This window comes from Cololabis saira, chromosome 1 (assembly GCF_033807715.1).
Source record: "Cololabis saira isolate AMF1-May2022 chromosome 1, fColSai1.1, whole genome shotgun sequence".
Classification (NCBI taxonomy): Eukaryota; Metazoa; Chordata; class Actinopteri; order Beloniformes; family Belonidae; genus Cololabis; species Cololabis saira.
The window spans coordinates 47,759,398-47,783,103 of NC_084587.1; the positions used below are offsets into that span (position 1 = coordinate 47,759,398).

General features: G+C 43.0%; 1 protein-coding gene across 1 annotated transcript; it reads right to left on the reverse strand.

The window, feature by feature from the left end:
• Positions 1 to 766: 766 nt before the first annotated feature.
• LOC133442044 (multidrug and toxin extrusion protein 1-like) lies at positions 767 to 18,274 on the reverse strand. Its single transcript, XM_061719974.1, has 16 exons — positions 18,114 to 18,274; positions 12,955 to 13,084; positions 12,782 to 12,850; positions 11,977 to 12,125; positions 11,774 to 11,816; positions 10,186 to 10,230; positions 9,978 to 10,075; positions 5,121 to 5,218; positions 4,750 to 4,931; positions 4,133 to 4,241; positions 3,364 to 3,439; positions 2,818 to 2,887; positions 2,587 to 2,719; positions 2,228 to 2,322; positions 2,084 to 2,147; positions 767 to 1,255 (listed from the first exon to the last, which is right to left on the reverse strand). The coding sequence occupies exons 1-16, from the start codon at positions 18,272 to 18,274 to the stop codon at positions 1,020 to 1,022; spliced, it is 1,758 nt and encodes a 585-aa protein (XP_061575958.1). The 3' UTR covers positions 767 to 1,019.
• Between the last annotated feature and the right edge of the window lie 5,432 nt (positions 18,275 to 23,706).

The window sequence follows — 23,706 nt, forward strand, 5'->3', positions numbered from 1 at the left end:
ATCTGTACAGCATTCCACGCTCCGTTTTTTGATTGTCAAGGTGCCCCACCATGACAGACAATTGCTCACTGTGGACTGTGAAGTAGAGGGAAGGGATGCTGACTCAAAGGGAAAACTGGGGAAGGAATATTGTGCTTTCGTGGGATCACTGTGAACGCACAGCTGGAGCGTGAAGGCAGAACAAAGGGGCTCTCCAGTGCATCTGTGTGTGGAAACATGCTCATATGTCCAAAAGTTCACATTTTAGAAACACAAGAAGAGTCGAGGAGGATTTTCTGTTTAATTCTTTTTCTGTGAAAGTCATTCTTTACTGTTTGTTTATTAAGTCATGCCACTTATAGCTGCTGTAACTACACTGCTGATGTTCTGGCATCACCAGAGAACCCCACGTGAGACACCACCAGACACCGCAGGATTAGTGAGATGGACCACGCTCTGGCCAAAGGTGACTTTTATCTCATCAGGGACTTTATCTGGGTATAATAAACTTGAAATGACAAATTCGGCCTAATGAGGCTCAATTTGTGCTTTGAAGGGAGGGTCAGAGATTCAGAGTCCAGCAAGTCATTATATAAAGCTAACGGGCTCCACTGGGAATGGTTAGTGGATTCTCTGTGGGTTCATCCTTTTTTTAAATGACTTGTGTAAAAACCTATTAAACGCTTTTTAGTACAGTATGTTCTTTCCAATGAGGTGAATAACTGAACTGAGTGCCAAAGTTACCAAGAATAAGACTTGAGAGATTAACCAGCTTTCAGTACATTTTATTAAGCTGTTGCATGCAATAGGGTCAGAACATACATCAGGCGTCTCGATGCAGAATAACAATGAAACAAAGGAAGCATAATGACTTTAAAGCATAAATGAAGATTAATCCTTACAGTTCAGAACAACAGAGTTAATCTTTTCGGGACAAAGTACCAGTCTGCAGTCTCTGTTCTCTGTTCAAGGTTAAATTTCCTTCTCACAGTATTTTTGGTTTAATCAAGTGGCCAAGGCTAAATTTTCCATCACTTTAGTCACTTTAATTTGCTGACGAGCCAGTCGCTGAGGACAACTCCCACCACAAGGATGATGATCATGATCACAAGTGCCAGGCCTCGCCGTACGAACAGTTGTTTTCCTGACAGAACATCTCCCACTGTGACCGTGATGAATGTTCTCTGGTGTGGACCGGAAACACCTGGATCCACGTCCCCCTCCTCCGCAGGCTTTGACCACATGGTACTGACCCGGCTCCCGTCACGATTTGTTCCTACAGGTTTGAGATCATTTCACAGGAGCTGGTTAGCACTGGCCAAAATCTCTCAAGACTGTTTAAGAGCTGAAGGATGGCGCTTTTCCACTAGTACCTACTCAGCCCGACTCGACTCGACTCGCCACGCCTCGGTTTGGCGCTTTCCCACTAGGGTTCGAGCCGTGTTGAGTAGATACTTTTTCTGTAACTATTCTGCCGAGGTTCTAAGCGGCTGATTAAGGCTGTATCTGACGTCATCACTCTACAGGCCACCGATTGGTCGGGGGTTGGAGTCAGACGTCTGAGTCAGGAGGAGGAAATCAGCAAAAGAGCAACTCTGTAGGCTTCTTGTTCATTTTATTCGACCAGCAGAAAAGTCTGTTTCATGATCCAACTCTGAGATGTTCATAAACCTGGTGGCTGAGTTAAAAAGGGATCTAGACGGGCGATAAGGAACGATGAGATCTACCAGGAGCTCTGTCACTTCATAGCTGCTCACGGCTACCAACGGACTTTTCAGCAGCGCCGAGACAAACAAAGAGAAACGAAAGCGTCGCCGCTTGAAGCTTCTCTCACTCTGACTTTTTAACTTGATATTGAACACAAGCCACAGACCAGCAGCACATATATCATCTACTCCATGTTCTACATCTTTAGTGTTCGTTTAGATCACACAATCAAATACATCACAGCAGCTCCACTCTAATCTCCTACTTCTGCTCCAGGTGCTGAATTGTTATGGAAAAGAAACTAGGCTGAGTCGAGTCGAGCTGAGATGAGTAGAGCTGAGTAGGTACTAGTGGAAAAGCGCCAAGAGTCGAGAGTTGCTGTGGTTCCTGTTCTCACCAGAACGTTCCAAATCCAGCGCGTCTTCGTCTTCTATGACGAGGACTCCTGCTCTCACGCAAGCCTGACCGCAAACATTCAGAGACAGACCTTCAGAGTGTGTTACAACGGAAACACTTTCACAGCTGTCACCTAGCTACCAACCTCTTCTGAAGCTTTTTTCCAGTCAAGTTTGCACAAAAATGTGATAAAGCAAGCGGCCTGCAGGACCACGCAAATGGTAAGTCCCAGCCAGAATCCTATTACAAATATAAGAAAAGACTTTTAGTAAGCACAAATGCGGAGTAAAACACAACTGAAATCTGTGCACAAAGATGTAAACTTATTATTGGATGCTGGTGATCTTAAGGCCTTCAGGTAACCCTGCATCAAAAGCAGCTACGTGACGTAAATCACAGGCGTCTGCGATGCCAATCCATGCTCTGTTGTGAACCAAAACAGATGTCTGCGATCCGAAAACCACTGCATTCTGTTTGTATGCATATTATACTCAGTGTAGTTACCTTCAATCCCCATGTTTGCAGCAAACATGAGGGACACGCCAATTGGGAACCCAATGATATAGAACCCAACGAAATTACATGCAGCACCAAAGAGCTGCTTCCCTGCTCCTCTGAGACCTCCTGCAGCCACAGCCTGCAACACCCAGACACAGGAGAGGGACAATAACATGTGTCATATGTAAACATATCCGTACAGATTGGTTGGAAGGCATGATAAAGTTTGGTTCTCACCGCGGTGGCATCGCCGACATGCATAAACCCAGATATATATATGACATCTGCAACTCTCTCAACAATTTCTCTGAAAGGATACAGAAACAGATTGTTCAAATGAGAATGACTGTAAATCATTGCTAAAATTGAGCATTAACAACAAAAGGGTTCTTCCATTCTCCAGTGATGCAAGAGTATCATAAATGATTTATAGCTAAAGACACAACGACCGGGACTTTTTGACACCCATTTGAGTTTGTCATGTCATTTGTCAATGATCAAAGCGTAAATATCTTACATTTGGGCAAGGTAATAAAATCAAGCACACGCTGCACACTTGTTACAGTTTTCTTTAACATAACTGAGGCTCATTGAACACAGTTTCATGTCAGCAAGTCAGCATCTAGTTAATTTATTACCCTCTATAAGGGCTCGGGGCGCCAGACTGGTTATATCACCTGTTGCATGTGATATAACCGGGCTGCCGTCCCGAGACGGTAACCGAAATCTCACCAAGTAGGTTTTTGTTTTTCCTTCAAAGACGTGTCTGAACAGTGCACTTACTGATCCGAGGTGAAAACGTATCCAATGACATTTCTGCCGATGGCGAAGCAAAGTCCAACAAAGCAAGCAATTGCAACTGCGTTCCACGAAAAAACACAAATACGGTTGTCAATTAAGTTGAACGTGGTGAGACAGGAGAAAAGATTACATGTTAAACGTACAGAGAAAATACTAACACAGGCTGACTGTTGTTCTGCAAACACTTGTTTTTCTGGTTTTGTGTAATACGTAACAACATTAAAAACATTGCTCGCATCAGAAGTTGATTAAAGTTGGAACTATTCCGGCACCAACTCAAGCATATGTCAACCAAACTGGGGCTAAAGAGCCGAGGTGGTACCCTGTAAAATCGTACATACTGTAGGTGCCGGGCAAATGGCGAGAAAACTGGTTATTACCATGTGCAGTCGGCCCCTCTTACATGACCAGACGTGGTCATTTCAGGACACAAACCTCTGAAATAAAGCCTGAAGAGATGCAGCAGAGACAGTGGGGGAATGCACCCAAAAGAAATGGATTGCACATCACCTTTGAAATGTGACTCACTGGTTTCTGGTGAGACGAAGGCGTCCGCAAGAGACGAACCAACGCATCAGACTGACACGTGTGACACTTGTTTGCATGCTCAGTTAGTTGACAGCTTATCAGAAGACAAAAAAATTCAATCCCTATTCTGCAAGGAAACGACATGATCTCAGACTGCAGGGGCTGTCTGTAATTTGAATGAAAATAGCATGTATTAGCGTGCCTTGTGCACACCGGCTCTTACATGCACAGACGATGGGGACCTTGCAGGATAGCTTGGCCTGCCTTGTGTTTCCTGCACCGAGAGCATTTCCGACACGCACGCTGGCAGCGACAGAGAACCCCAGAGGGCACTGTGGAAGAACAACATGCACCCACAGACATAATTACTTCATTACCTTAGGATACAGGTGCATTACATGGGTTATTTTTATTTCTTGCCCACAATATATGTAGAATCATAAGAGTAATTTTGAAACAGTGAAATGTGGAGACGGCAGGTTGTTATCTTAGCATAAAGGGGAGAAAAGCTGCCCAGGCTCTTCTTATGGACTTCACAGCAAACCTCCTGCTACAACAACATTGGCTTGGGTTTTTCATCCATGGCAGGTTGATGCTTTTGAAAAAAATAGATTTCTTTTTCTTTCTTTTTTTTGGTCCCAGCTATACTGTAGCCTTCACTTCAGTTCATTAAGACTATTGATAACTGTAAGGAAACTACATCAAAATAAATGCAGAGGACCAAACTTTTGAGTGGAGTTCACAAACGTTAACCATTTACAATAAAACACCTTTAAAGAAATGACATGCTGCCATTACTGTTTTATGAGAATTGTAAGAACAAGATGGATACTGAGTTACCATGTACGCCATAATGCAGAGCTGGTACGCAACGGACTGAACGCCCAGCTCCACCTCACTGATCATTCCTGCCAAGATTCCTCCGATTTCAAATATCCACCACGACAGACAGACCATGAGCATGCTGGGAATGGCCAACTTGATGAAGAGGTCCCACTCCTGCAGACAGTCAAGGGACCAGCCTGTTGGTTGGAGGTACCCAGCGTCGATAAAAGAGATGTGTGAATTAATGCGATGTAACCGGAGTGGGCGATGAAACAGGGTTACATTTTTACAGTAAGAAAAAAATCAACGATACAGTCCAGACTGGGGTTTTTTCCTCCACATTTTTAAACGTCAGACTCGTGTCGTGCTCTGGGACGTGGACTGACCTCCCCATGTGGCTTTGTGAAGACCCCTCCAGCAGATGTAAACGTAGAGAATTAAAGCCAGCATGTACTGGGAGATGGCATTGGCTGCTGCTGATCCACTTCAAGAGTTCAAGAGTATTGGGATTTAGAGGACAGAAAAAAAACACAGTTAGAACAACTTAATGCTGAGATATATTTGTACTTCTTCACCACGGTACTAGTCTGTGAGTTAATAAAACAAGCTTCAAACTGCACAATAGCCTTGGTCTCACACTTGATGTCTTCATTTTGTCCCATCAGCCTCTCTATATTCTGTTTCGTTTTGGTTCATTTTGATGTTCACATTGTTTACATGGACTTGTAGTGTTTTTGATTGTAGCAGGCATTTCGGGCCAGTTCCACTGTTGCAAGAGGAGCTGAAGGTTAGTTTCTTGGCCTCTTAAACACATTGCATCACCGTGGATGTTGGTGCCGGTGGTTTAACCTGCAGATGAGAGCTCGCCTGCTCTCAGTTGGCGTGTCCTTAAAATTACATCACATCAACCACTAGACGCCTCTTTTCCTCAATGTTTACTTAAACGTGAAGCAGGTGAGTGTTTTCATCAACAAAAGCAGACATGTATCTCACCCTTAGCGCTAATTTGATTAATAGTTATTTCAGCCCATTCAGGGCGAATCCACCAAATTAAACAGTGAACGGTGAAAACATATTTATGGTGTTTTGCTTATTCACCAGAATCTTTACATGGAAACATGAACACACACATCATGTGTAGCGTGTGAGCTTGTGGTGATGGTCATTTTAATGATTCTAAGTTCCTTCTCCTGGTTGGACATCATTTTCAGAATAAAGATGATTCTTTCATCATTTTATTTTAAAGCTTATCAGTCTCTTGAACCTAACGTAACCGTTAAAGTGTCTGTAAATGATTTCAGTACTAGCCAGACTAAGTGGTTTGGTGGTTAAGATACAAATCATCTTGTTGGCTACATTTCAATGAGGTGGTATTGCAATTTTGCTCAACTTGGAGCTCTTGGTACGGGTTAAATTAGGTTTATGTAGTATGATGTTGAAGAGCACAGCGCACATGGCCCGAGGCTTAAACCTTATAAACACGTTCATGTGGTGTTTATATTTAAGAATACATTCAATATGTGATGCAAGCAGCCAATGCCAAGGCTGCGTATCTCCACCTTCAAACTGCATTATCCTTCTGACGGTCTGAAACTGTGGACTCAAACAGCTAGTTTTGTAACTGTACAATATACGATGTTAAGTTTACTCTGAAATCTTGTTTCAACTTGCTTGTCTAAATTCATCCAATATGTCAGGAAGGCCATTCATCCCTTTGGGAACGTCTATAATCGTTGTTGTACCTATGAAACCCCTCCTTGGGAGGTTTTTGGGCGTTATTTGAGAATATCTACACGTACATATTCTATTAGCATCCAACACAAAGTAAAACAGTTCAAATAATTCTTCAAATCAGCCTTCAAAAAAACACAAAAAAAAAAACAAGAACCTTCTTTCAGTTCACCGTTTAGTTCAACTGTACAGGGTACAAGAGGGTTTTTGTCCCATGGCACCACCGAGTTAACATTGGCATTTTTTACATCAGCATTAAGCTGACCTCCAAAAAGCGCTGTCTGAACCCAAGGCCAAGACCAGCAGGCTGAAAAACTCCTGCATACCGCAGTTAGACTGTTTAATGACACTATTTAGATGCCAAAGACACAGCATGACTGCTAATGAACATTGCATGGTTGACCTTCAATTAGATATTTTTAACTTTGAAATGTAATGTTTTAAAATTGTATGTAATTTATGTTTTTTTTATCGATTGCTGTAAAATTCTGCTTTTTTTCAGTGGAGCCCTGGCTTTCACTGCAAGCTGAATTGAATCAAATCAAATCAAAATCAAATCATTCAACACCGGGGGGCATATTTCATATTTCACAAGGATTGACAGAAGGTATCTTATTTTGCGTGCCATTCGGCGCACTGCATTATAATAATAATATCAATGAACGCGTCTATTTTCATACATCAGGCGCACCGGGTTATAAGGTGCATGATAAAACATATAAAACGAAACAAAACAGTTTGGAAAGTCGAACTTTATTCAACTCATTCACAACAACTCAAAATATCGTTGTTGTACAGTTGTAACTAAAACAGAAAAATATGCACATTTTAAATCATTCGTCTTCCACGAATCAACAAAAAACAACAATAAAAAGTGGAGGAGGTAAGCGTCGTACTACATCCTGTTCTCTGATTGGTTCATCATTGCCAGCGACAGTGGACACTTGAAGTTAGTGTGAGGTTGGAACAACGTTGTATTCCAACATTTGATTATAATTTAATTATGATACAGATTTGAAAATCGGGTTTACAATAAAAACCTAACGTTGGCTTGACATCTAATTATAGTAAGGTAACTAGATGTTGGATGATGGTTGTTTGCCAGCACTACATAATTAGTTATCTAACGTTGCAACCCGTATTCAACCAAGGACAGACTTTAATGTGTCAGCTGAACGGTCCCCAATCAAGCGGACCAAAGTCACTAAAACACTTTGACAGATTTTGAGTGCAGTGTAACACATAAAACTGGTTCCAGGTCAGTAAGCACAACCAAATTCATACATAAGGTGCACTGCTGATTTTTGAGAAAATTTAAGGATTCCAAGTGCGCCATAGTGCGTAAAATACGGTAAGTGGCAACACGGCGTCATAGAGAAGTGTCGTTGTTTTGTTGTGAGGATTCTGGTCACCTACGTTGTGATCTCAAGTATCGTGTTTTTTTTCTTTTTTAATGCCTTTTCAACCAGATCCTGACCTTGGCCGGGTTTCCCAGATCCAACCTCTCTTAAGGATTTAAGAGAGGTTCAAAGAAGGTTTGAACTAAGAGAGAATCCTAAGATACGGGTGTTTCCCAGATGACTTCTTAACACCGTCCTTTAGTTTCGCTCTTTCAGACGCTCTTTGGAGCAGCTGTACGGTTCTGAAACCAAATGAATCGATGCCAGGCAAATCGATCACCGATCACTATCAGCGCATTTTCACACGCAGCACTGCTGCCTAACGCACTAATTCACTGCTGCCTGTGCGTTATAATAAAACATTAAGATGATAAATATAATTCAATGACCCTTTTTCATCCAAACGGTGTGTTACTCCGTTATTTCTGGCTACAGTGAGGCTTTTTTTCCCCACACACGGAGACCGGGAGTAAACGGGGTGGGCGTGTGTGTGCGTTCAAAAACATGAGCCAAGAGAAGGCAAGTTTCGCAAATCGCAACGTGGAATTACAGCAAACCCTGGTTTTTCGCAGGGGTTATGTTCCAAAAAGAACCCGTGATAAGTGAAATTCTTTTTACAATTATAGAGGGCTTCAGATTGCAGAGATCATCCCCGCCTCGCACGTATTCCTCCTCTTCTGAATGATGCTGCATCCCGACTCGCGCTGTATACAGCGCGAGTCGGCAGGTGGGTTTTTTCAAGAGAAGAAAATAGTTATGGGTCGTTGTCTTCGCTCTTTTTTCTTCTGGGCAAAAAGATTCTTTAATATAAACCGACACCATTGATTATATTTGAGACTGTATGAACGATTCATCAAAGGATCTCGTTCTTCAGCTGCTGCTTCCCTGTCATCACATAGGGGCTCGGGCTCGGGCACGGCGCAGGTGTCCCGGCTGCCTGGACAGCCCGGTCCGACAGCACGTCCAGGGGACTGAAGTGCTGACGCACGAATGCGTTCATATAAACAGTTCTGCTTCGCGCACGGTGACGCGGTTGATTTGCAGCGAGAACATGCTGTATAGCAGCCAAATTATCAAATAAATGATATTCATGATGATCGTTTTATTTGTGCGCATAAAGCATATACAGGAACACACTTGTTATTCCTTATTTTTCTTTTTTTCCCCCTTTGCTGTCACCAATAAATGCTAAACAATATAAATCTAAAGTATAAAATAAATCAAAATTTGTGCGGGTGCATTGTTTTAATATCTCATTGCTTGGTGTGATATTGATTTGCCTGACGCGCTGGATCTGTGAGTCTTTGTTCACTAAGATGGTTGGAAAGACTGGGTCAGCAGCATCTTTCATTTCCTTCTTAATGAAAGAGATACTTAAGCTAAGAGCAACTCTGGGAAACGCGATTTTCTTTCACAGGCTCCTTAAGAAGGTTTGAAAGAAGTCTTTCGCTGTTAAGAACTACTTAACTGATCTGGGAAACCCGGCCCTTATCTGCTAAAATGATGGTAAAGCCTTTAGTGAGACCATTAAGGGCCCGATTTACTAAGATCCTAAATAAAGAGTACTAAATTGCGTGTGCACTGAAAAAGTTTGTGGGTGCTGTCAAGTTTGCACAGGTTTTTACGCACGCAAACCTTTAGTAAATCGGGCCCTAAGTGTTCAAGTGTCAAGATAATACTAATAGGAATTTGCCGTTCAACATTAGCATTTTAATTGTGGAATGGACGTGAGTGGCGTGAGATGGACTGGTGTACGCTGCTCCTCACCAACTACTCTGAGCAATATCTTGACAAACAAGATAATGGGGATGTAGGAAATGGATAAATGAAGTATAGCAGTTGAATTTTTTACATTTTGGCAATGATGAAAAGCCGGAGGTTCAAAAAATTAGGATCATCTCTGATTTATTTATTGGGTTCCAAACGTCCCCAAACTGCCCAAACATTTCTCTCAAATGCTGGACAGCTACATGATTCTAGATTAGTGAAAGTACACGTTTTTGCACGAGAGCTGAAACCTACCGATTCTCTCTTGTCAATACACCCGTGATTGATTGTTCCTCTTCATTAATGATCCTAAGACTTTTAAATGTTGATTACAAAGAAACTCACGCCACACCCAGCTCCAGAGGATACAGGAAGATGTAGTTGAAGATTGCATTGAGGACGTTTCCCGCTATTCCAGTTATGACCTGAGGCCACATAATTCCCTGTAATGAACAACACAGTTTAATGTCTCTCAACAGTAACTTCAGTTACTCACCTACAGTACGTTTTTATATCGTGTGCAAACAAGCAATTTTATGTTAAGAGACCGCACCTGATTCTGTAGATACTTCCCTTCCAGCATGTACATAAAAGCAGCCTGAAAATAGAAATAATGAATGCTTTTAACCTACACTTATCATCCTTAACTCCCTGCCTAATCTGTCCTGATTATACAGGATTGCCAGAAAAAGTATGTGAACCCTTTCAAAGGGCAGTTTTCTGCATCAATTTGCCATAAAATGTGATCTGATCCTCATTCAAGTCACAGTAAGAGACACAGGGTACTTCAGTTAATTTTTCAGGTGTTTACTGAACATCTCAAAAACACTCATGAAGCTGGGGGGGAAACTAATGTAAATGAACCCTTGGAGCTCACAGCTAGTTGAACCTCCTTTGGCAGTAGTGACCTCAGCCGAGTCTATCAGTAACTTTGAAACAGACAAGAAAAAACGTTCAGAAAGATTTTTTTGAGAATTCCCGTTACAGAAGCGCTTCATCTTTCTTTGTAGGATGTCTGGTCTGACCGACTCTTCAGGGTCTATCTAAGGCAGGGGTCAGCAACCGAAAATGTTGAAAGAGCCACATTGGACCAAAAACACAAAAAACAAATATGTCTGGAGCCGCAAAAAATGAAAGGTCTCGTATAAGCCTTAGAATGAAGGCAAACACATGCTGCATGTATCTATATTAGTTATAACTGGGGGAACATTTTTTTTTCATTATGCAATTCGAGAAAAAAGTTGAAATGTTGAGAAAAAAGTCAAAATTTCGAAAAAAAAAAAAAAAGTCAAAATGTTGAGATTAATGTTGAAGTACAATCTCGAGAAAAAAGTTGAAATGTCGAGAAAAAAGTCAAAATTTTGTGAAAAAAGTCAAAATATTGAGAAAGAAGTTGAAATGTTGAGAAAAAAGTCAAAATCTTGAGAAAAAAATCGAAATGTCGAGATTAAAAATGAAAGGCAAAAGGATGAAAAAAAGAGAGAAAAAAGGGAAAAAAGAAGAAAAAAAGGAAAAAAGAGAAAAAAGTGAAAAAAGGAAAAAAAAAGAGAAAAAAAAAAAAAAGGAAAAGAAAAAAAGGTCAAACATTTTTGAAAAAGGTCCAGGAGCCACTAGGGCAGCGCTAAAGAGCCGCATGCGACTCTAGAGCCGCAGGTTGCCGACCACTGATCTAAGGGATGATCTGGGCTCTAACTGGGCCGCGGTAAAAGGCTGATTCTTATTTTCTGAAGCAATTCTTTGGTGAATATACTTCAACATTTAAGGTTATTGTCCTGATCAATAGAAGTTGAGTCATTTCCCAACTTTTACTAAGCTAAACATGCAGGACGGCGGCCTTCAAGGATCAGAATTGGGAAAACTGGCCTATATATTCAATTACAAAAAAAAACATGCACACAAGAATTAATTGTTTGTGTTATCAGTTGAGGACACAGTGTGTTGTTGTGAGTTAAATGTAAATCAGATCGCAACCCATGGGACATTAATGAGGAAAAGCGGTCCATTCCAAGGGGTCCGGATACATTTTCTCCCTACTGTAAGTCAAGTTTTTCACACAAAACCTTACTGATAACATCCAGATGAAGTGTCTTATTGAAGTAATAGTCAGACTCATGAGGGTAAGCATAAATCAGGAAACTCACTGGAAGGGCCGGCATGAAGATCTTCACATACAGCTGAGCAAGACTTCATGACAGAGAGACAGACAGACGTGACACATGAGGACAACCTTTGTATTGGCAGGGCTACAGCTGGAGTCATTAAGTAGCTGGACAGCAGGCCGGCATGAGCCCACAAACAAAGACAACATTATTTCAGACTTTTCTAGGATAACGGTTAAATAGACCTGGCGACTTCTGGGCTCTGCTTGGCAGCGAGTAAGAGAGGCTCAGTGTTGATGAGGACGGCCCAGCAGGGGAAACAGGCCAGCAGCAGAATCAGAACGCCCCTCTGGAGAATCACACCCACGCGCTTCAAGTTACCACTGCCGTAGGTCTGCAGGAGACAGGTAAAACAAATGGAGAAGCGAGGGCGAAAAATATTTGATACATAAACCATCGTTGAACTTCTGAGGTTGAAGACTTTTTTTTTTTTTTTATTCTTTATTTCATTCAAAAAACAAAACAATTTAATACAAACACAAATACAAATGTTCCTACTTATGAATGAAAAGGGAACAGAAAGAAGAAGAATCTTATCTGATCTGCCCCTTTCACAAATAACATAAATTAAAAATAATAATAAAAAAAAAACAACTAAGTGAATAAAAACAACTAAAATAAAATTAAAATAACATTAAATAAAATTACCACCGCCTACGGGTATGTCAATCAAACTCAACATTTTTCGTTATATTTCCTTAACAAACAGGCTTTAATTGTTCTTTTGAATGTAATGTTTGATTTGGATTCTTTGTTTTCTTTGTTCAGATTGTTCCATAAATTGATTCCTTTCACAGAAACACAACGTTCCATCAATTTTGTCCTGCATCTTGGTTTTATAAAAATCTCTGTTCCTTTTAAGTTTTACTTGCTTTTTCTTTTTTCAAATCTTTTCTGAATGTTGATTGGTAAAGTTTTTTTATGAGCTTTAAACATAATTTGCAGAATACTATGGTCTACTAGTTCATGAAATTTCAACAAAGACTCTACCTGAGATATGAGGGTATCGCAGGTGGCGGACAAACCAGTGCCAATAGAAATTCCAGTGCAGTTGACCACCTGCAGGTGACAAAGCAAAGGCCTGAAATAATATTCATATGAATCCATAAAACAAAGAGAACGGTTGTTGAAAGACATGGGTTTGTTGAAGCTCATCTCCTCACCGCAGAAGCCAGTGAAACTCCCGCCAGCTCTGTTTTTCCTAGATGACCACAGAACACCACACTGATGATACTGATCATGAACACCATCAGCTGAGAAAGAACCTGTAAAAACGATATCAAACACAGGAGCCTTCAGAGAGGAACAGTAAAATAAACAAGCCTGTGTTGAAACAGGATTTGAAACAAAATATAGAAAGCCCGTTGGTGAAACCTTGTCGGCCTGCATGCTCCTTATCCTCTCTTTGCTTCAAACGGCCAAAAATGTGGTCCTTAGTATTGTGCTGAACTGATAATGTGAGACTAATTAAACAAAGAATTTAAAAACAGAGTTCATCTGGTTATCCCAGAAAGACAGAAGCGTCAAGATTTACAACGGAGTGAGGAAAGAGTTAAGGTATATTATGACTTACGAGAGCCACTGGAGCATCGTTCAACATGTTTTTACCAGCCACAACTGAACAGTCATCAACCACAGTTCCTTCCTGCACAACAGGAATTGGATTTATCACATGCCAACATTCAAATTTTCGAGTAAAAGCTAATGCAGTAATTCCAAAAGTTGTAGTTATGCAACGGACCACTGGAGACTGGGTCCAAAAGCCAGTGAGTCCCCACTGACCACTGTATTGACATGTCCAACTATACAATAGTAAATAAACACATTTACAGCCTGGTTAAAAAAAGCTGTTCTGGTCTCAATCGTTGGATTTTCCATGACAAATCTGAGGGGGGTGAAGTATTTTGTACCACACCAGGAGAGTTTTTATAACGCATAAAAATTCCTGACTGATTTACAGTCGCCTCAGCCATTTTAGTTTAGTTTAGTTTATTTATTTAGCAATATAAGACAAATTGAACAAAAAAATGAAAAAACATTGAAATAATATGCAAGGAAAGGAAGAAGCCTGGTGGCTTATATAGAATCCTTTCCATATATGAATAAAAAACAAAACAAAAGCTACACCACTAAGCCATTGGCTAGCCATTATCTCTTCCTGATCCGCAATGGTTATGCGGCTGTACTTAGCGGAGCAAAGAGCATTTTCTTCTCACGCAATGACGGCTATATATATATATATATATATATATATACTGTGTACAGTGGGGCAAAAAAGTATTGAGTCAGCCACCAATTGTGCAAGTTCTCCCACAGAGATTAGAGAGGCCTGTAATTTTCATCACAGCTTCACTTCAACTATGAGAGACAGAATGGGGGGAAAGAATCCAGAAAATCACATTGTAGGATTTTCGCTGAATGAATTGGTAAATTCCTCTGTAAAATAAGTATTTATTCAACTACAAACAAGCAAGATTTCTGACTTTCACAGACCTGTAACTTCTTCTTTAAGAGGCTCCTCTGTCTGGCTCACTCGTTACCTGTATTAATGGCGCCGGTTTTAACTGGTTATCAGTATAAAATACACCTGTCCACAACCTCAGTCACACTCCAAACTCCACTATGGCCAAGACCAAAGAGCTGTCAAAGGACGTGAGAAACAGAATTGTAGACCTGCACCAGGCTGGGAAGACTGAATCTGCAACAGGTAAACAGCTCGGTGTGAAGAAATCAACTGTGGGAGCAATTATTAGAAAATGGAAGACATACAAGACACTGATAATCTCTCTCGATCATTCTTTAAAAATCAGACAATGTGATTTTTTTGTCTATCATAGTTGAGAAATACCTGTGATGAAAATTACAGGTATATCTCATCTTTTTAAGTGGGAGAACTTGTGCAATTAGTGGCTGACTAAATACTTTTTTTTGCCCGACTGTATTTACATATATATGCATGTTAGTCTTGCAACAGCGGGTTTTCCTTGTGTGTGCATGGGTGTGTGTGAGTGTTTCCTTCACCAGAGCCCTTGTCTATCCATATATTATTGATCCCGAGAGAGAGAGAGAGAGAGAGAGAGAGAGAGAGAGAGAGAGAGAGAGAGAGAGAGAGAGAGAGAGAGAGAGAGAATTCTGTAAGGAGAGGACTAAGAGGGACAAAGGGATGGGTGGGGTGTGACAGACCAGGAAAGAAAAGACAGGACAGTGATGGGTACAGTTTGGTGACTGTGTGATGTGTTGTAGTGCATGTGAATGAGTGTGTAACCTGTGTTGGAATAAATAGACATCGAAACACAGGACAACCAGTTATTTAGAAACAAAGGAGGATAGAGAGAAGGGGAGGACTGTTCCCTTTTCATTTGTTTAATTTTGGTGTGTAACCTGTGTATGCTGTGCTGTAGTGTGTGGTGTGTGCTTGGGACACTTGTCGACCTGTGAGTATATTTAAGTGTCTGTGTCAAAGCTGGGGGGTGGGAGTGTTGATACATATCAATTGCAATTGTGCAGTTCTCAATAAAGACCAGTGTGTAAACTTCTATTTGAGAGTACATAATCATCCCACATTTATCATCTATTACATATTGTGTGTTGTGTACTATATCACAACTCATGGTTGGCACACTAGTATACACTACGACAGGTATAGCCACTTGTCGTAGTGTATATTTACGCAACAGGAATTCTTGATTTCACCGCCGAGAACACATTAAATGGTACATCCTGCTCTGCAGATATTACGACAGGGATGCGTTGAAGGAGCTGGTCGGTTTCCAGGGCAACATGGCTGCACCCTATACAAAGAAAAATGGGCTTCAAAACCCCTCTACAGAAACCAATGGGTCACGTGACTAACACTTCGTCCCTTCTTTTTTAGGATCTATGATGTGAACCCAACAACATAGGCTACAGCCTAGCCCAACATGCACCTCCTTTTAATTTGAACAATCCATCATGTATCAGCTCTAGTAAAATATACTTTATTTGCCCCATTGCCATGTCTGAGCCACATACAGGAAGTAAACATAAAGAAACTCAGGCCTGTGAGTCAGCCAACAGCCAACTTTTAATGCAGCCAACAGTGCTGCATTAAAAGAAAGTACACTGCCGCCTGGTGGTTGGCAGTGTAATTACAAAGGAACACAAAAAATAATGAAGCGTAAACCCCGGAGACAGCGTAGGCGCTATGTGTAGGCTATGTGCATATAATTGGGCTTCACGCCGACGGGGAGCAATCCTGAAGAGTTTGTTCCTGACACAAAGGGATGGGCATGTTCCAGCCCGTTCCACCCATTTGCAACATAAAGCCATACAGTTAAAAGGGGAAAGACGTTTCAAAAACACTCTTTAGAAAAGTGGGGGATGTCCCGGGGCCTTTATCAAGTTCTTATTACAGTCTAGGCTGCTGCTCAGCCTATGGCACAGAAATACACACGTGTATACTTCCATGAGCCTACAGCACAAGCTTCATTTCTGATTGGTCCCATGACTATCCAATGGTGTCCAGGGGCAGGTTCTCCTGCATCATAAAAAACTGTTTGGCCAATCCCTCCCATCCACTGTACATCAAGCAGACAGGGATGAGGAGCAAATTCAGCGACAGGTTCAGAGACAGTCATTTATTCCAGCCGCACTCTGACTCTACAACCAGGCCCTGCAGGCACAGCGAGACCTGGAGCTGGAGTTGTTAGGCTAACTGACTTGGAACTTTTATCTGCACATGATGCACTTTAACAAACTTCCAGCAACTACCAGCACTTCATATTTATTGGACCAGCAGTGTGTTTATATTTCATTTATTGCATTGTCATCTCTATTTTTCTGTTTGTCTTCCTCTTTTTAAATGTCATGAGCTGTTTGACAACTGATTTTCCCCAAAGGGGACAATAAAGGTTTCAATCAATCAATCTATCAATCATTGGCCCTGCTCTGATTCCCCAGCAGCGAGACCAATTCTTATACTTAAGGGGGAATAATCAGGATGGCTCCACAATCCTCTGATTTGGTTCTGTGATGTCAAAGTACCCTGGAAGACTTACCCAACACAAAGTGACACAGTTGTGTTGATTTAATGCTCTAAAAAAGAAAATGTCTATTTTAAATAGCACGTTTTCTTTAAAGTCAATTAGGTCAACATAATTCAATGTCGTCGTGAGTTCACTTCACGGTACAGTTCAATACCTTCAGTTCGGCCACAGAGCAAAAGGGTAAAGAGATCCCTTGTTTGAGAATTATTATAAAGATGGTCGATGCCCACTTTATCCCCGTCTCTGATCTCAGTAACTTAAAATACATTTTTTTTAAAACAGAAAGAAAAAAGCCTGCTTAGCCGTGAGAAGGAGGGGTGTTGAGCCACATTTTGTAATAACGGTGCATTTAGTAATAAACGTCCAAAATGTAATAACTTTGTCATTTCATTTTGTAATAAAGCCGCATTTTGTAATAAACTACCCCAACGCATTTTGTAATAAATTTTGCCGCATTATGCAATAAGTTATTACATTTGGAGAAGATTATTACAAAATGCACTTGCAACTTTTTTTATTCTCTAGAAAATGTAATAACATGGTGCATTATGTAATAACAATTCTAAAGCATAGTTTATTTGTTTGTCATTGGCCTATATAATTCCAAACTTCAAATAGGCAACTAAAGAGCGTGAAAGCATTGGACAGTGTCTCTGTACCTGATTGTAGTTATGTCTTCCTCAACATCTGCACTTTATATGATTGATGTGATTATGTACTGTTAACTGGCTGTGACCTCCTATGCATCTGCACTTTATAAGACGTGGTTTTATCATTTTTTGCTACTTTGTTCCTCTGTTATTGTTTTGTATTCTGTCTTTTAACCTTGTGTTTTTATTTGTTTTGACGTGCGCTGCTGCCTTCCTGGCCACGTCACCCTTGTGAAAGAGATCCTTGATCTCAATGGGCTACTACCTGGTTAAATAAAAGTTAAATACATTTTTTTTTTTAAGTTATATTTGGACTATTATACATAGATTTATTGGGCTACATAGCTCTAAGGGAAATTGGATAAAAAAACAACAAAAGTCACTCTTGTATAAATTAATTGTTAAACAAACAACAATAAACATAATGCACCATGTTATAACATTTCCTAGAAAATAAAAAAAGTTGCAACTGCATTTTATAACAATCTTCTCAAATCTGCAATAACAAAATGTATTATAAAATGGGGCAGTTTATTACAAAATGCGGCTTTATTACAAAATGAAATGAAAAAGTTATTACATTTTGTACGTTTATTACAAAATGCACCGTTATTACAAAATGCGGCTCAACAAGGGTTTCATTCTCACCACCGGTCCCCTGCCAGTTTCAGGAGCTGCACCAGCTCGCTCCGGTAGTCCGGCGGGATGAAGCCGCAGACGCGTCCCGGTCCGGCGCGTCGTTCCCCGGGGAGCTGAGCCGCAGAGGGTCCGCTCACAGCTCCGCTACCTCCACCCGAACTACGATCCATCACTGGAGGGATATGTGCATTAAAGCAGGGCTAAATACATGCATTAGGGCCGATTATAAATAAATGAAAATCCCCAAGGAAATCTGCTGACGCTGAGTTTGAGTCGTCCTCCAACTAAAAACAGGATGTGATGACTGTTACGACACCAGAATATCAGATATCAGGTTTTTTTTTTGCAGAAACGTGGTGGACGTACATATGTTACATGATATTACGACGGTGAATTTTTGTGTAAGCAGCAGGTTTAACTGATGCACACGCTCCGTGTTTTATAACGTAACAACTTTTTGGGTAACTCCAATTACATGACACCCCCACCCTTTTGTTAGAGAGAGAAAGAAAGAAAGAAAGAAAGAAAGAAAGAAAGAAAGAAAGAAAGAAAGAAAGAAAGAAAGAAAGAAAGAAAGAAAAGAAAGAAAGAAAGAAAGAAAGAAAGAAAGAAAGAAAGAAAGAAAGAAAGAAAGAAAGAAAGAAAGAAAGAAGGAAGGAAGGAAGGAAGGAAGGAAGGAAGGAAGGAAGGAAGGAAGGAAGGAAGGAAGGAAGGAAGGAAGGAAGGAAGGAAGGAAGGAAAGGAAAGAAAGAAAGAAAGAAAGAAAGAAAGAAAGAAAGAAAGAAAGAAAGAAAGAAAGAAAGAAAGAAAGAAAGAAAGAAAGAAAGAAAGAAAGAAAGAAAGAAAGAAAGAAAGAAAGAAAGAAAGAAACTTAATCAGGGCTCTCGAGTCTCGCATTTCAACAAGTTCACACGCTCCCAGGCCACACGTGGCATTTCTCACTGAGAAATTAACTTCCCCGCACAGTAACTCCAACAGTCCATCGTAAAAACGTGTCAAAGGTAAACGCTGTGCAACGACTGGGAGCGGAGCGCTCAGCTCAGAGCGGCTGTCTGGAGTCGCCCTGTCAGCCAATCAGATAACAGAATGTTTGGTTGCCAGGTAAAGTCTGAGTTTCAGCTTCAAGGGTTCAGCGAATGAATCAAAGGGCTAGATGTGTTTTTCTTTATTAAATGTTTTTGTTTATTTGTTTAGAGAAGAATGAGACCACTGCTTTTATTTTTTGTTGTTTTCATTGTTTAACTTTTTTATTGAGGAATCAGTCATGGAAGAAAATGTACAATATCACAGTGTTGTCCTCATTTTTAAAAATAAAAGATATACAAAACAAACACAAGGTACATAAGAAAACCTGCTTAAAACAATCCCCATTTCCCACCCCCCTCCCCTCTGCTTGTCACAACAGAGGTGGCTATCAAATCGTACCGCTATTCAGCTTGAGTCATCAATATATTGTAGAAGGGGTTCCCAAGTTTTATTGAACCGTCTCAGTTTGTTTATTCTCTCCAGATGAGAGAGCTTCACCATTTTTTCCAGCCATAATTTAACAGAAGGGATTTCTGTTTTTTTCCAAAACATCAAAACAAGTTTCTTTGCTATAATAAAAGCACAAGATAACAGTTGTTGTTGACATTTATTAAGTTGAAGACCACTGCTGTTAAAGGGGCCCGTTTGGTTTTATTATTTTTATTTTTGAATGTTATACATCACTAAGACAAATTATTTAATATATTGTGAAGAGACAATGGCCACCGTGTTTTCCTTTGTTATAGAATAAATAAGACAGTGTATTTGATCAGTGTAACTTGTACTTTCTGACGAAGCCGGGTCCATGGGACACTGGGATGGAGACATTCCTCCGCGTGTGCACTTGGTAAGACATCAGTAATATGATGAAAGTGACATTTGGCAATTAGTCATTGTATGTAATGTACCTGAATCGTAGCTTCACAAGGATGGAGGACTGTTCAGATGAACTCGTTTTGTGTTTAGGTTTCCAACAGGTGGATGGAGGAGGCAGGTGGGTGGCAGCACTCAGGAGGAGAGACTTTTTATCACAGGACTGTTCAGTCTTGTGCAGCCGTTGTTTCACACCAGAGGACTTTGACAGGACTGCACAGTTGACTCGTTTAAAGTCAGGACTGAAACCATCAGTTTTTAATTTTCCTAACCATCTTTGTAAAGTTAGTGTCATTGCAATTTCTCACGTAACCACAATATTTCCCACATTATATATAATATATATTTATATATATATATATATATATATATATATATATATATATATATATATATATATATATATATATATATATACTCACTCACTCACTCATCATCTCACTCATCTTCTTCCGCTTTATCCGTTCCCGGGTCGCGGGGGCAGCAGCCTCAGCAGGGATGCCCAGACTTCCTTCACCCCAGACACTTCCTCCAGCTCTTCTGAGGGGACTCCGAAGCGTTGCCAGGCCAGCCGAGAGACATAGTCTCTCCAGCGTGTCCTGGGTCTTCCCCGGGGTCTCCTCCCGGAGGGACATGCCTGGAACACCTCCCTAGGGAGGCGTCCAGGAGGCATCCGATACAGATGCCCAAGCCACCTCAGCTGACTCCTCTCAATGTGAAGGAGCAGCGGCTCGACTCCGAGCTCCTCCCAGGTGACCGAACTCCTCACCCTATCTCTAAGGCGTCCAGCCACCCTGCGGAGGAAACTCATCTCGGCCGCTTGTATCCGCGATCTTGTCCTTTCGGTTACTACCCAAAGTTCATGACCATAGGTGAGGGTAGGTGCGTAGATTGACCGGTAAATCGAGAGCTTCGCCTTTCGACTCAGCTCCCTCTTCACCACGACGGTCCAGTACATCGACCGCATAACTGCGGACGCTGCACCGATCCGTCTGTCAATCTCACGCTCCATCGTTCCCTCACTCGTAAACAAGATCCCGAGATACTTGAACTCCTCCACCTGAGGCAGGACTTCTCCACCCACCCGGAGAAGGCATGCCACCCTTTCCCGATGGAGAACCATGGCCTCGGTTTTGGAGGTGCTGATTCTCATCCCTGCCGCGTCGCACTCTGCCTCAAACCGCCCCAGCACATGCTGAAGGTCCCGGTCCGATGAAGCCAACAGGACAACATCATCTGCAAAAAGCAGAGATGAAATCCTGAGGTCCATAAAAATTATGAACAGGACCGGTGACAAAGGGCAGCCCTGCCGGAGTCCAACATGCACCAGGAACAAGTCTGATCTACTGCCGGCAATGCGAACCAGACTCCTGCTCCGATCATACAGAGAGCGGACAGCCCTTAATAAAGGGCCCCGGACTCCATACTCACTGAGCACCAGCCATAGAATGGCATGAGGGACACGGTCAAATGCCTTCTCCAGATCCACAAAACACATGTAGACTGGTTGGGCAAATTCCCATGAACCCTCGAGCACCCTGCGGAGGGTGTAGAGCTGGTCCAGTGTTCCACGACCGGGACGAAAAACGCATTGTTCCTCCTGAATCCGAGGTTCAACTATCGGCCGTATTCTCCTCTCCAGTACCCTGGCGTAGACTTTCCCGGGGAGGCTGAGAAGTGTGATCCCCCTATAGTTGGAACACACTCTCCGCCGGTCCCCCTTTTTAAAAAGATGGACCACCACCCCGGTTTGCCACTCCAGCGGTACTGTCCCCTTCCTCCATGCAATGTCGCAGAGGCGTGTCAACCAAGACAGCCCTACGAAATCCAGAGACTTGAGGTACTCAGGGCGAATCTCATCCACCCCCAGTGCCCTGCCACCGAGGAGCTTACAAACCACCTCTGTGACCTTGGCTTGGGTGATGGATGAGCACGTCTCCGAGTCCCCACTCTCTGCTTCCTCAGTGGAAGGCATGTCGGTCGGGTTGAGGAGATCCTCAAAGTATTCCTTCCACCATCCAACAATGTCCCCAGTCGAGGTCAATAGTTCCCCACCCACACCGTAAACGGTGCCGGCAGAGTACTGCTTCCCCCTTCTGAGGCGCTGAACGGTCCTCCAGAATTTCCTCGAGGCCGACCGAAAGTCCTCCTCCATGGCCTCCCGGAACTCCTCCCAGACCCGAGTTTTTGCCTCCAGGACTGCCCGAGCCGCGGCTTGCTTGGCTTGCCGGTACCTATCTACTGCGTCAGGAGTCCCACAGGCCAACATAGCCCGGAAGAACTTCTTCTTCAGTCTGATGGCATCCTGTACTTCCGGTGTCCACCACCGGGGTCTAGGATTGCCCCCACGACAGGCACGGGAGACCTTGCGTCCACAACTTCGAGCCGCCGCGTCGACAATGGAGGCAGAGAACATGGTCCACTCGGACTCGATGCCCCCCGCCTCCCCCGGGATCTGAGAGAAGCTCTCTCGGAGATGGGAGTTGAAGATGTCCCTGACAGAGGGCTCAGCCAGACGTTCCCAACAGACCCTCACAATCCGTTTGGGTCTGCCCGGTCTGTGCAACCTCCTCCTCCGCCAGCGCATCCCACTCACCACCAGGTGGTGGTCAGTTGACAGCTCAGCCCCTCTCTTCACCCGAGTGTCCAAGACATACGGCCGAAGGTCAGATGAAACAACAACAAAGTCGATCATTGACCTCCGGCCTAGGGTGTCCTGGTGCCACGTGCACTGATGGACACCCTTATGTTTGAACATGGTGTTCGTTATGGACAAACTGTGACTAGCACAGAAGTCCAACAACAAAACACCGCTCGGGTTCAGATCGGGGAGGCCGTTCCTCCCAATCACGCCTCTCCAGCTATCACTGTCATTGCCCACGTGAGCGTTCAAGTCCCCCAGTAGAACAAGCACTATCCAGTACTCCTCCCAGGGACTCCAAGAAGGCCGGGTACTCCGCACTGCTGTTCGGCTCGGAGGCACAAACAACAGTGAGAGACCTTTTCCCGCCCCGAAGGCGCAGGGAAGCGACCCTCTCGTTCACCGGGCTGAGCTGGGGGGCTATAAACAAGCCCACACCAGCTCGCCGCCTCTCACCCTGAGCAACTCCAGAGTAGTGGAGGGTCCAGCCCCTTTCAAGGAGCTGGGTTCCAGAGCCCAAGCTATGTGTGGAGGTGAGCCCGACTATCTCTAGCCGGTATCTCTCAACCTCACGCACAAGCTCCGGCTCCTTCCCCCCAGCGAGGTGACATTCCATGTCCCCGCTGTGAGGGTTTTGGTCCAGGGATTGGGTCGTCGAGGCACCCCGCCACGACTTCTACCCAGTCCACAATGCACCGGCCTCTCATGGACCTTCCTGCGGGTAGTGGGCCTACAGGAAGGCGGGCCCACGTCGTCGTTTCGGGCTGAGCCCGGCCGGGTCCCACGGGCAAAGACCCGGCCACCAGGCACTCGCCAGCGAGCCCCAACCCCAGGCCTGGCTCCAGGGCGGGGCCCCGGTGATGCCGATCCGGGCGACGTAGCGGTCCTCGATGTCTTGTTCCTCATGATTGGCGTTGTGAACCGCTCTTAGTCTGGCCCGTCACCCAGGACCTGTTTGCCATGGGAGACCCTTGTCGGGGGCGTAAGTGCCCCCGACAACATAGCTCCTAGGATCACTCGGGCACACAAACCCCTCCACCACAGTAAGGTGGAGGTTCAAGG